The sequence below is a fragment of the Amblyomma americanum genome, chromosome 8 (assembly GCF_052857255.1).
Source record: "Amblyomma americanum isolate KBUSLIRL-KWMA chromosome 8, ASM5285725v1, whole genome shotgun sequence".
Taxonomy (NCBI): Eukaryota; Metazoa; Arthropoda; class Arachnida; order Ixodida; family Ixodidae; genus Amblyomma; species Amblyomma americanum.
This window is the reverse complement of record NC_135504.1, coordinates 126396281-126409476: the sequence shown is the minus strand read 5'-3', so window position 1 is coordinate 126409476 and position 13196 is coordinate 126396281. Positions and strand designations below refer to the sequence as shown.

Below are 13196 nucleotides of genomic sequence, written 5' to 3'. Positions count from 1 at the left end.
AAAAAAAAGCGGCTTTCCCTTGTGAAAGTACTCCTTTCCAGCCAATGGCGTTGGGTGATTTTCATGAACGCTAGCATGACAATGCAGGGAATGGCAGATGAAAGCGGTAGACCCCGCCTCCGTTGTTTGGTATAGCCCCTTCCTGCATCGTCACGCCACTCCCCGCATTGTCACGCTAGCGGGGACATGACAGTCGGCCGACGCCATTGGCTGGAAAGGGGTCATTTCACACGGGAAAGCCGCTTTTTCATTCACTTGTATACAACTGTAGTTCCTTCGAGTGGTCGCTGAAATCGGCACCCAGTTCCGATCAGTTCAGCTTGGAAACGCCACTGTTTATATGCGCAGGCTCCTGGGTTTCCGGCGGGCCCCTCCCGTGGTGGGTCGTCTGCTAAACATGACCACCGAGATCTACGCCATCACCGATGAGGACATCCTCAAGACGTTCTTCGTCTCGCCCGGTAAGCCGCCGCTTTAGTATCGTCAACGCGCGCAGAACGCCCTGAGCCGGTAGTCGCCTGTTGAGACCACGTCTGATAACGACTGCTGTGTTGGGCATTCTTCTAGAGTGAACAGCGTGTGTTGCATGTCGTAAATGGAAATTGCCGCGCTGACTTGTTGGGCGCCGAGAGGTTGCTCTCGCGGGAATGTACCTTCGGGGGCCGTGATGGTCATGTGAACCTCGGAGAGGTGCTGTCGAGGGTGCGGGCTCCCGGTTGTATAGTCACGAGACCCTTTCCTATAGTCAGATACAACTCAAGAATCAAGACGCTTTTCTCTGTCGAAGGGCCCCCTTCCAGACAATGGCGTCGGCAGATCCTCGTGGGCAGATTCTCAAGGGGGATATTCCCCTCCCTGCATTGCCACGCCGCTCCCTGCACTATCACGCTAGCAGGTTCATGAGAGTCGGCCGACGCCACTGCCTGGAAAGGGGGTCCTTTGGCAGGGAAAAAAACGCTTTTTTCTTGAGTTGTACCCGACTGTAGCAGTGTGGGCTTCGGTAAAGTGGGTTAGCTTGAGTGGCCATGCAGGCTGGGCAATGGGCGCTTCGGAATATGTACCGCATGTGGCAATGCAGTCCAGGAGAGCATCATCATGGGCGCTTTTACGAGGTAGGGGATTGTGGTTCAGCTACCGGTAGTAGCTTCGTCTCCTCGGGCTTAGGCGAAAAGTATGCGAGCTATCTTCTGTAGTAAACGAGGAAAAGACACGTCACACAGCCGCCTGTGTGCACTTGAAATACTTGAAATCAGAAATCAAAGTATTCTGGCTACTACTGGATGGGGAACGAGATAAGTAACTTTAGATGGCACGGAGGGTGCGAAGGATATTAACAGAACAGCTCAGAAAGATGCCATGTTAGTACTATGGTAAAGACACGTTCGTCAGATGGTTCTTGATAATCACAAAGGGAACAACAGAGGAAAGGGCTTCAGGGTGCTTGCCAACGTTTCGACAAGAGGACTTGTCTTCGTCTGGGACGAAGACAAGTCCTCTTGTCGAAACGTTGGTAACAACCCTGAGGCTTTCCACTGCCTTGTTCATGTTAGTACTATCAAGACGCCGACAGTCGCATTTGTAGTCTCCCTTCGTCATATCTGCAATAAAGACATGTGTCAGGGACTTCGTTCACCCTGTAACATGTTTGTAGAAGTTGATTTATCGGCCTATATTATGTAATACAGCCTAATAGAAATGCATTACCTACTTCTTCGTGTCCTCCCTTGGCAGCCAACAACCTGTGCTTCCACGGCAAGTGCAGCTACTACTGCGACACATCGCACGCCATCTGCGGGAATCCAGACATGCTGGAGGGTAGCTTCGCCGTCTTCCTGCCTTCCAAGGACATCGCGCCCAGGAAGTCCTGGAGACACCCGTGGCGGAGGTATATATCTACACTGTCCATGCCTTCATAGCTGTGCAGGAAATAAAACTTGACTTTGTATTGTCGCCGACATCAGAAGTGAGCATGAGAAGGCTGTACCGGTGCGGCGGAGGTTGGTGCAAGTCGTGCGACTCAACGGCACGCGTGCCAGCTTTGTCACCGCGAACAAATCCATCTTTTTAGAGGATAAAATGCTTTCAGAACTTTGCTAAATGTGTGTCTTATGCGTACGGATGAAGCTTGTGAAATGCAGACTCGTGAAATGGGCACCACTTGTTGTATCTCACTATGGAAATGGAAACTTGTAAGTCATGAAAATTTGTAGAAAAGGGTAAGACTTTTGCATGACAGCTGAGAGACTTGAATAGTCTGTACATTTCAATGCGCAGCACTAGACTGCATGGTCCCGGATCAGTACGTATGCTGATTGCAGTGCCACCAATGGCGATCGAATAAATTTTGCTCAGGCTCCTCCAGGGTGGCATAATGCCATCCACATCCGGTGACCGAAACAGGAAATCCCACCGTACAGACGACCGAATTTAGAACCAGGGTTTCAAGAATGTCACGCAATCCATCATGTGTGTCTTCAATTCAGGCCGATTCGCCACCGCCACTCGAGAAGTCTGTCTGCTAGCATATACGTCTGTTCAAGTCTTGACGTCTGGTTCTCCGTGCGCAGGTCTTACCACAAGCGGCGGAAAGCGAAGTGGGAACTGGACGATGACTATTGCGTTCAGGTGCGAAGCACGCCGCCCTACGACCGCGGGCGCCGGCTTCCCGACCTCATGGACATGGCCGTCTTCGACTTCCTCATAGGTATACTGCACGCAGTCGAGATGTCATTCAAACATGCTGTGGGGCAGGGCAGCACATCTTGGGGTGCCACAGTGGATTTGTAGCATGGCTTTCCAGTTCAATTACTGCTCAGTTTCGTTAGCCATTTACTTTTGTGTATCGTGCAGTCTGTTTCTCTATTTTCCTTCCTTCCACTGCCATGCATAAAAGCCCTGCTGCTTCCACCTGTCTCACCAGCTGACCCGCTGTACTTCTTTGGTCAGGGTGCAAATAGCATGAGTATCTTGCCGACTGGTTTGATATATTAATTATTATCATCGTCATCATCGCCTAACTACGCCTTCTGCAGGACAAAGGCATCTCCCAGCTTTTTAAACCCGTCCTTTTTTACTGTCCTGGTTTGATACACACAAGACTATTTAGTTGCTCAGCATTTTCGACAGGGGGGGGGGGGGGGGGGGGTGCAGTGTTCAGAAGCATCGATTTTCAACCCCTTGCTTCCAAGGTGGCAGTTTGCGTAGGCTCGACATCAAATGGCCTTTATTTGCACCGTCTACAAGGTGTTCGTTATATTGCGTGCCCTGTTGACTATGTTCACATGATGCAGAAATTGCTGACAGACGCACCATTTACCCCTGCAGGCAACATGGACCGGCACCATTACGAGACGTTCCTCTCGTTCGGCAACAACTCTTCTCCGCTTCACCTGGACCATGGGCGAGGGTAAGTGTCTGGTATCCTGCCTCTTCCTTTTATCTTCCGACCTAACCGCCGGGTAGCTAATCTTCGCTTCAGGCCAGATTGCGGGTATACTCTAACCAAGAATACGCCTATATAGGGAAGTACAAAGGAAGTAAGTTGTCCCTACTCCATTTTTACTCCTTTCTGTTTAGGGTGTAGAAATCACTGCATATCTGCCTCTGCAGTCAGGAAGAATAGAACAAACGCTCAAAATGAGCGCCTAAGCTGATCGGGTATCCAAGCTCTGTATGCTGTTTCGAATGTAATAACGGATGCCAGTCGGTTCAAGACTTGACAGCTATCGCACCTGCGCGACAGTCTGCGGCGACACCCGACGCACGCTTCGTTTTCTGCGCATGCGCGGCTGCAGGTTCGGCAAGGCTAACCACGACGAGTTGAGCATACTGGCTCCGCTGTACCAGTGTTGCCTGCTGCGGCGCTCGACGCTTCGCCGGTTGCTGTCGTTCCACAACGGGCCGGAGCCGCTGAGCGCCGCCATGCGCCGCTCGCTGCGGAGGGACCCCGTGGACCCGGTGCTGACGGAGGCGCACCTGCGAGCTCTCGACCGGCGCCTGCACCTGGTGCTCGAGGTGGTGCGCGAGTGCGTGGCCGACCGATCGGCCGCCGAGGTGGTCATCGTGGACGACGCCTGAGCTAGGAGCCGGTGCGTGTGTGTATATGTACTTCGACATATGTCTGGTTTGAACGGTGATAGAGCCCCATTGTAATTTGAATGCTCTGGGCTTTTACAGAGCGGAAGTGAAGATGGAACAGGACGCGGGGTAGGCTTGCGCTACGTCTTATTCTGACTCTTGAAAAAAAAAAGTTTTAGCTTCCGTGACGACGACGTAGTAGAGGACAGCAAACGGCAGGACAGGAGCGCAACTTCCTGCATTAATGGAGAAATTTCGAATAACATCAGCTTTATGTACAGAGGAGAGCACAAGTAGTGGACTTATGACAATGCCGAAGTAGCAAGAAAGTAAAAGGATCTGTCTGGGAAAAAAAAGTCCTTAAGAAATGAAAAGGAAGCGGCTCGATGTCAGATGAGCATGCAGAGACCAAGATAAAAACTAATGCAGCAAAGCGTGAAATTTATTTTAGACTCAGGATCCAGTTAGCGCGCCGAAAAGTGTTACTTTACATTACGACTTTACGTTCGCCTCTGTACGGTGTTCTGCAACTGCTAAGCGCATTTAATATCTCAGTTTCTTTCATTGATAGAGCTGCTGTCTGAACAGCTGCTCATTGGATCTAGCGTTATCACGTTAAGGCATCCCTACCACAAAGGTCTGCTGCAAACTGTGAGAGATGGGGCCAGAGTTATGCTGGCGCCAGCTGTCGATCAGGAAGCGCTAAGTTTGGACCGCTGAAATATGGGGGTGTGGTTACAAAGATATAAATTAGGCGTAGTTGCCTAACCTGATTGGTCATGGTTAGCCTACAACCCTAAAGAACATAAAGAACGAGAAACAACTGGAAGATATCTGTGCTCGCCCAGAGGAAGAACACCACCGAAAGGTTGGGTATCATCACCGGCACTGTAGTAGGCATCGATGTCGCTTCCAAAATTCTCTTTAATGCGTTAGCATTAGAACCCTCATTAGGGCAAAAAAGTGTCCGGCGTTGATATGACGGGCGAAGCCACAGGGGAGAGCAGGCAAAATGGAGAGAAAGAAAGGACGAGAGAGAGGAAAGGAGAGAGGAGGGCGAAGGCAGGTGGAAGTGAAGAGAGGGAGAGAGGGCGAGGCGACGGTAGAGGACGTGTGCGAGGGGGAATTGCGCTCGGCAATTATAGTCCAAGAGGGATGAGACTGAAGAGGGGCTAAGGCGTGGCACGCGGTGATTGATGGACTGGATCACGCCACCCGGCACCGTCAGGAGGGGGGAACACTATAGTGCTAACGCATACTCTGCCGCGTGAATCGCATTGGTCGTCTGTGACTTTCTTATTTTACAAAAGTTACACCACACTCATTTCACGAAATGTCAAGCACACTTACCTGAAAATTTTCAAGAATGAACGGGCTCATTTTTTTTTTAGGGGGGGGGGGGGGGGCGAGGTGTGGCATTTTGTTTTTAGTTTTATACTCTGGGATATGCATTTCCTAATCACTTAAGGGACTGACCGATATATCACAGGGTTTAGATAAGCGTGGTGAGGCAAGGCATAGTTCAGCTTCATCAGTAGTCCTGTATGCAGTCCCTGCTGATGCCATGCGCACCTCTGCGACTGAGAGGCCGCTGCAGTTCGAAACATTGTCGAAGGCGGACAGCGCAGTAAGGACAGGCATAAAAAGAGCACACCGGCATGAGTGGCGCTCATTTTGTGTCTGTCCCTACTTTCGTGTACACCGCAAACATGTCAAAGCAACCAGCATAAACGTGTATCCTCGTAAATTAACTTCGAAACACCAGACACCTTTAGCATACCGTTTACCGTGTTGCCGTTACCTTTACCGGGGTGCCGGGAGCCCACACGCAGCCAGTGCGCATGCGCAAATCTCCTTGACGGCGCCAGATACCCGGCAGCTGAGGCAGCTGCGCGCGCACCTGCAGCCTCGGGACCAATCAGCGCGTGTTCAGCGGTGATTAAAATGTTAAATCGGGCACGAAACTGAAGAGCTGCAGTGTAGTCGTTGCTATTTGGCTATGTACACGACATATAGTTAGGCTTAACTGCTCAAAAATCGGCAAATAATCTCAAAAACATCGCCTAGTTGTTACTCAAACCTTAACATATGAATGAGAGTTTGCAAATTAAAGCGAATGCCTTCATTTATAGCGAGAAATGGCGCCGAAGAACGCGGCGGCGGTGCTGTATTTGGTCCGAAGCGGCCGTGCAGGGCGCCGACATGTTTGTTTACGAGCGAACGCTAACTCTCCGCAACGCTAAAAGAGATTCCGTAAAGTGCCAGCGGACCGGTAAGTGGCGGCGCATGCGCAGATGTCGCTAGCCGGGCCCGGTAAACGGTAACGATATGCTATAACTCTCTAATGACGACAGCCGCTGGCATCTAACGAAACATTGACGTTTTTTTTTTCTTTCGGCGCGCCTACAGGTATGAAACAGCCAGTACATATCAAGCCATTCACCGTCGCTACGTGTTGGACACGAGCGGACGCCGCGAGAAGCCTGGAGACTCCTGACGCGTCTTCGTCCAAGTTTCTGCGGACAGCCGTCCACGGCACCCAGGCTCTGACGACTTCAAAGCGGCGCACAGAGACGTGGAGCGACGTGAACCCGTCGTTGTTTGGACGTGTATGCAGGATGTGTTCCTCTGATTGGCTTATATGGGTGGTCATCGCGCTGCGAACGATCCGATCGACTGAACAATGCCATGGGTTTCTCCGCGCAAGTGAATGGCGGTGGACACCGATAGCCCCAACCTGTTACCGCCGCCACGTCGTTGCTGGTTTCGTCGACGGCCCATTGGACATTTTGGTTGGCTGCTGCATGGTGCCCTGAAGTGTAGTTCACGCATGCGCAGCTCTCCCTCTCGGGTAGTTCCGTGCAGTGATGTGGAAGTTACTGCTGCAGTCATTGGTCCAGTCGTGACAGGTAGCGCCATCTGGCCGCAGCGTCCATCCGCATGGCACTGTGTGGCAGCCAGTACACCTCACCCGGCCTGCGTCACCAGCGCATGTTTTTGGTTCGATGTGCAAAACATGCAGCGTGCCGAGGCGTCTCTAATCGGAAGGAGGCGGCGGGAGAGCAGTCCTCACGAGCAAAACCGGTTCAGAAGCGAAAGTGCATGCTTTCGCCCTTCGGTCCACGTCCCTTTGACGTTACGTTGTTTACGCCAGGAAGAGGTCTATTATCTTAATCGTTTTTACATCCTGCGCGCCCGAGACAGCAGGCAGATGTAGGCTATTAAAGTCCGCGTGCACAGGCTGGGCTGGGAGCAGTAACCGCAGCCAATGCTGTCCCTAATGCGATGCTATATTAAGCCTGCGTTAAGCTTGTTGTGAATACCAGTTGATTCGAAGTCTCTCACTTTTCTGAGGGTGCTATGATTTCATTTCATGCACCCCATGGTGCGAGCTTTCGCGTTTACAATTTTCTTCTTTGCATCTACCCTGACTGAGGATCGTTACCTACCTCTTCTGTACCGTAGAGGGTTCAGAGCGCTGCTAATGTATTTCTAGCACCTCTATCTTTATGAAGATGTCACTTGTATAAAAATTCTTATCCATCCCTTTGACTCCGTCATAACTTGCATCATTTCAGTATCGCTGTGACAAGGCAGCTAGGTTCATTAACACACCAAGCTTCTCAGTCTTTGTCGATATTCTAATATGCTGTTCGTATTTGCAGCTGCTCTGCATTAATCACAATATCGCTTACCCCATAGCCTTCCGCCCGTCCTGTTGGCTGTTGTAGGGTGTGGTATGCCCACCATACAGCAAAACCCGTCAATGACAATTTTTTTTTGTTATACAGTCTTGCTCAGTGTCACTAGCGATGCTAGAATATTATAATTGTCTGTGTGGCGCCTAATTTTATTGATAAACCGTTACGTCAGAATTTTCACTCACCGACTTTGTCGTAAGCTGCGACGATCGTACGGTAAAGAAAGTGACGCTTGCAGTACACAGGCCATGCTCCTTCTTTTGTTGTTCCGAGACACTGCGAGTCTACTTTCAAAGATCCTGCTTTTATCGAAATACCGCCTACATCGAAATCTGGTGCCGTCTTGCTGATTTCATTATAACCGGTTCTACGTTCATTCTGTGTTTGTGTTAAGCACTTAGAGCCAGCGTGGCTTCATACTCCAATTTTCGACAGCACTGCAAGGAACTACCCAGAGGGCGCTGTGTGTGCTCCGAGCCGTTGCTTGGCCCGGGACTTGTGCATTTTAGATGCGGTGTCCCAGCTCTTTCCACCGCCTCCCATCAGTGGTGACGTGAGATGACATCGCATCCGCCTTTACGCCAAACACTATGTGTCGCGGGCTGTAAACATGTCATTCTGTTACGTGTCTTCCTATCCAGCCTCCGTTTCAGTGGGAGGTTCCATGAGCTCCGCCTGTGACGTGTGTTCCGGCCACAGTTGTGTCCCTGTTTTTCCATGTGACGTGTTCTTGTTGCGTCGTATGGTTTGCATGACGTGGCCGACTTCAGAAAGCAGGATGTGTACAGTTCCTCGGTCACACGGTTAAGCTGAACGCCTGTCGCACACTTTCGTCTTGTGTTTACATAAGCGGAAAGGGGATCACGACTTACAAAGACACAATTTTACTTTGAATTAGCATGGACTGTGTCAAGGGCAAGAATCGCATGTAATACATTCACACTACATGTCACACATGGGTGGTGTTTACACTTTGGAGATTGCCTGATATAGTGCTGTACAGGCCACATTGATATCCCTCGTGACTTTTCTTTTTTCTTTCTTTTCTACCGAGACATGTGTCACCATCGCTTCGCTTGTAGGCGAAAACTTCTAGATGATCCTTTCTAGAAGCCTGTGAATACAAACCTATTTTCGCGGTCTCCAGCGCTAAGGAGCTAGTTAACCCACGTGTTGAAGATTCTAGGCAATTCCTCACAATATAGTTAGCACAGTTTTGTTTTTTACTTTCTGTCAAGGATTTATAACTTTTTTCCTCCCTTCATGTCTCACTGCACAATGGGCTGTCCAAAGACATTGGACAGTCAAGCATTTCTCTGACATGTACAATTATATCAGCCCCGCCGATGCAGGTGTCTCTTAATATTTTTGTGATAATAGCCTCTAGTCTAACTGCGACGTTGCTATTATTTCTCGGCGGTGTTCATCGCACATCGTTGGACCACATGCGACAGTCAGAGATTGAGTTTTCCGTATACGTGTATTGAACCACGCTTCTCTAAACCGCCTCCTATACGCCTCTTGCGACCGCCTCTTGCGACCGCCTCCTATACGAGACGAATTCCGGCAGGAAAAAGGGCCGGATCCAAAGGCATATCCAAGTACGGCGTTGTGTGCCTTGCGGCCACCACTGATATCCGGCTCCTGCATGACGTATTTTCCGGGGTAGTGTTTCCTATCCTTGCCATTGGTCAGCCTCGGCTTCTATGCCAGAGCTGACGAATGGCATAGCTTGTTTATGCCTCAGACATGACGTCACAAGCCACAAATACCAACAGCAGAAGGAGAAAAAATAGCTAAAAAATAAGGCCCTGCTCTAACTTTCTGAGTATTTAGATTTAAGTGTGTTACATACATATCAGGGGTCAATGCTTATTGCCAGAAGACGCGATTGGTAATAAAACTGCAAATCTAACTGTGAAAGCGGAATGAGTTTGTGTGCGAAGGCTTATGACAGCTAACTGCTCAGCCATTATCGCTTGTAACGATTGTTTGTGCCTACGTTTTGCGCATGCGCTCCAGCAGCGCCCAATTCCGCGATGTTCCTGTACGTTTTTTTTTCTTGCTCTCTTTTTCAAGTTTCATCAAGTCCTGATTTTTGCTAAGCTTCTCTTTGCGTTTCATTTTTGTTTTGCGCCGCACCACGAAGCGGTAAGGAAACGAAGAAAGGGTTCATCTATGGGAAACGCTTACTTTAAAATGCTCCGCACAGATGTTGTTTTCGGATTTGGATTGAAGCGTAACTCCGTGCGTTTTTGTGACGTGTGTGTGTGTGTGTGTGTGTGTGTGTGTGTGTGTGTGTGTGTGTGTGTGTGTGTGTGTGTGTGTGTGTGTGTGTGTGTGTGTGTGTGTGTGTGTGTGTGTGTGTGTGTGTGTGTGTGTGTGTGTGTGTGTGTGTGTGTGTTTGCGTGTATTGCGGGCGGGACGACCGTGGCGAATAGGATACTTTATGCGGCGTCGTGCTCTTTCCTGTCGGTGTCTGTATAGCCTTTACCTTCGCGCGAAAACCGTTCAAAGCCTCGTTCGCGGCAGAATGTCGTGAAGCCAGTGTGTTCCTCCATGGCCTTCTATTCTGTAGCATGCTCCTCCACCGGTGACAATCGATTTTTGTCGGCTTAACGCCGCCTGTGTAACAAGTGTCCTGCGCCTTCACTACAGTGTTCTTTAATCGCTTCAGTTACAGAACTCCAAGTCTAAACCCGTGTTTGTCACGTGACCACTTTTTGGGAGTAGCAGATGGTGGCGCCGCCTATGGGCTGGGCAGTCACCAATCTGGGGTGCCCTGCGCTTCTAGTTCCCTTAGCTGCCACCACGGGGTGCATGGCTTTGAATATTCAAAAATATCTCGTTGACATCATCCGTGACGTAAGAAAGAAAGAAAATGACCGAGTGGCTGCAGAACAGAACGTGATAGGCCGCTAGGCTTAGCGGCAGTGGCTGGGCGCTGTTTCGAATCCCTGGCAATGGCCTGCAGGCGGCGCTACAAGCGGGTACCCTTAGAGGTATCTACCAATCAGAGTGCCAATAACGATACATGAGCGCTATTGGGAGTTTCCCAAACGACACGATCAAAGAGCTGGGCCTTCACAATGCCTCGTCTGACGTAACACCCCACTTTGGGGACGGAAAACTTTCATGATACGGTTGTATACATATCCCACATACTGGCTACCAGCGCTGAACGTCAATTCCGAAACCTACACTGTTCCCATTCAGAGGAGGAGTCTGTAGGACTCTGTCGCGCAGGAGAACTTAAATGTCATTTTAATATTGTGAGTTTGGTGAAGGACGTCGTTTGAAGTGGCAGCGTGCAGGAACTGTGATAACGGGTGGTTCGCGCACCGTCGGCACTGGCTTACGGGCCATTGTGACGTCCCTGTCAATTTATAGGGCGCAGCCTAAGTACATTTAGTGACTATAGCGTTTGAAAAGGCAGCCAATTCACCCAAAATGCCCTTTACCTTGTCTCAACGTAGTCCCTGAGCGTTCACAGCGCCGCCGTGCGGCTATTGTGCTGGTGATTAAGTGGCGCTGCACGATCGGGTCCCTTCTGACCGCTCGAAGGCTTTACGGCCTATGAAAACGGCGCCCATTAACTTTTTCTTTATTTGTTCCTTCTTTACGTTTTTCCTCCTTTTCGAACCCGGAGATTTTGTCCGTATACGTGGTTTTCACTTGGGTACAAAAAAACATAGCCTCTTAAGTTTAGGGAACATTCTAGAATTCATTTTTTGCTAATTTTATTTTGTTCGCACGGCTGATATTCGGAAGCTTTCATTTATTACTGATTATTCGCAGCCACTACTCACATCATCGCCAACAATGAAACTAGTACTCAGAAACACTGCTTGATCCTATATTAGTGTTTAAAGTTCGACACGTCTTCGTAACGTGACGAGACAGATGGAGGGACAGTTGCGAACATCTGGTTTTTCTTTTGCTGCTTTTCTTTGTTCTGGAGTGCAGAATATAAGAAAAAAAGATGCAAAATTAGACTACATCCGGTAAGAAACGGCCATCTTCGGCTGCACAAATGCCACTTCACTAACACTTACGGTGCCGCGACCGCTGCATCACTATTCTACGCACACGCGATATGTTTTTCGTAAATGACACCTTTAGGATAACGTGTTACCGTTGCCGTTACCGGAGTACCTGGAGCCCATGCGCCGTTGGCGCGCATGCGCAGATCGCCTTGAGGGAGGAAGCCAGATGGCGCCACGTACCCGGCAGCTGTTCGTACGTCTGCCACATCGCGACCAATCAGCGCGTGTCGCCTTGGTAGTGGGCGGGCTCCCGGTACTCCGGTAATGGTAACACGGCACACGTTATGCTAAAGGTGCCTATCTGCAGGGAAATGACACGCTACGGTAACCATCACGATTATTCGGCAAGTCAAGGATCGAATGTGTCTTTGGGACTTGTATCCTTGTCTGGAAGATGACGCGGTTACATTTAATGTGCAGCTATCAGATTCCGTCATTTCATCTTCGTTCCTTAACTATACCTAACCGCTTAGTGCAGTTCTTTTATCGAAGGAGTTAAGAAACTGCTCACGCATGCTGTGTTGCAAACGAAAACTTCAGTTTAATGTACCGAAATTGGGAGTTTTACGGACTGCCGCGTCACCTGTGTGCAGAAAAGAGAAATGCTCGCGAGTTAACTTACAGTTCCATGAGTAGGAAAGGCTGCTACACCGTTGGCAAGGGCGTTGTTCAGAAACTAGTGACGTTGCTGAGACATCCTTAAGAGGGCGCTGTATTGCATGCTTCTTTTTTTATTCTCCAAGCCGGCCCTGGAGTTTTTATATGTATCCGTCGTCATGCGAAATGTGTCGCCACTCTGGGAAGGTTCAGATTTCCGGTGAGACGCACTTCGAGGGAAGTGGGCGCCTTTCTCCTAGGTGGCGCCACTACTTCTTTTCCGCTTTGTTACACACGGCAGGGGGATTTCTTGCGTTCAGTGAACTTTACAAACATCCACCCAAAGGGAATTATTGTATACACTGATGAATATAATATACATATGACTATTTTGTACAGAGGTGACAAATAAAAGATATATGCCACTGTTGAGATTCGTGCTGGTCTATTTTGGAGTGATCGTCGGGGGGGGGGGGGGGGGGGGAATATAACCAACCACAATTTATAGCCTGCATTGGGAGAAATCATTTCATTCAGTCGACAGATCAGCAGTCATGCAGGCATCGCGTAACCAATGTGTGGAAGAAGCATGTGGAATGATACTAGAAAATATCTATAGCGGCTGCTCAACGACCGTAGTCCTACAGAAGAAAAATGATGTAAAATCCCAGTCATGAATATGTCAAGCAGGAAGGCATGATCTCTCCAGTACTTTTCCCCGCATGTTTACAGGGGCCATACAGAGAACTGGGTTGGGAAGAGTAGGGGACAAAAG

At 49.6% G+C, this 13196-nt stretch overlaps 1 protein-coding gene across 5 annotated transcripts in view; it reads left to right on the top strand.

Annotated features, from left to right (window-relative positions):
• Positions 1–12853, top strand: part of LOC144102066 (extracellular serine/threonine protein CG31145) — a 250432-nt gene extending 237579 nt beyond the window's left edge. For all 5 annotated transcript variants that reach the window (XM_077635340.1, XM_077635341.1, XM_077635342.1 and 2 more), the window contains 6 exons: positions 349–461; positions 1732–1885; positions 2568–2704; positions 3325–3406; positions 3795–4088; positions 6487–12853. In XM_077635340.1, coding sequence (XP_077491466.1) covers positions 349–461; positions 1732–1885; positions 2568–2704; positions 3325–3406; positions 3795–4077 — 769 coding nt within the window. In that variant the 3' untranslated portion in view covers positions 4078–4088; positions 6487–12853. The remainder of the gene's footprint in view (positions 1–348; positions 462–1731; positions 1886–2567; positions 2705–3324; positions 3407–3794; positions 4089–6486) is intronic.
• Positions 12854–13196: the final 343 nt, after the last annotated feature.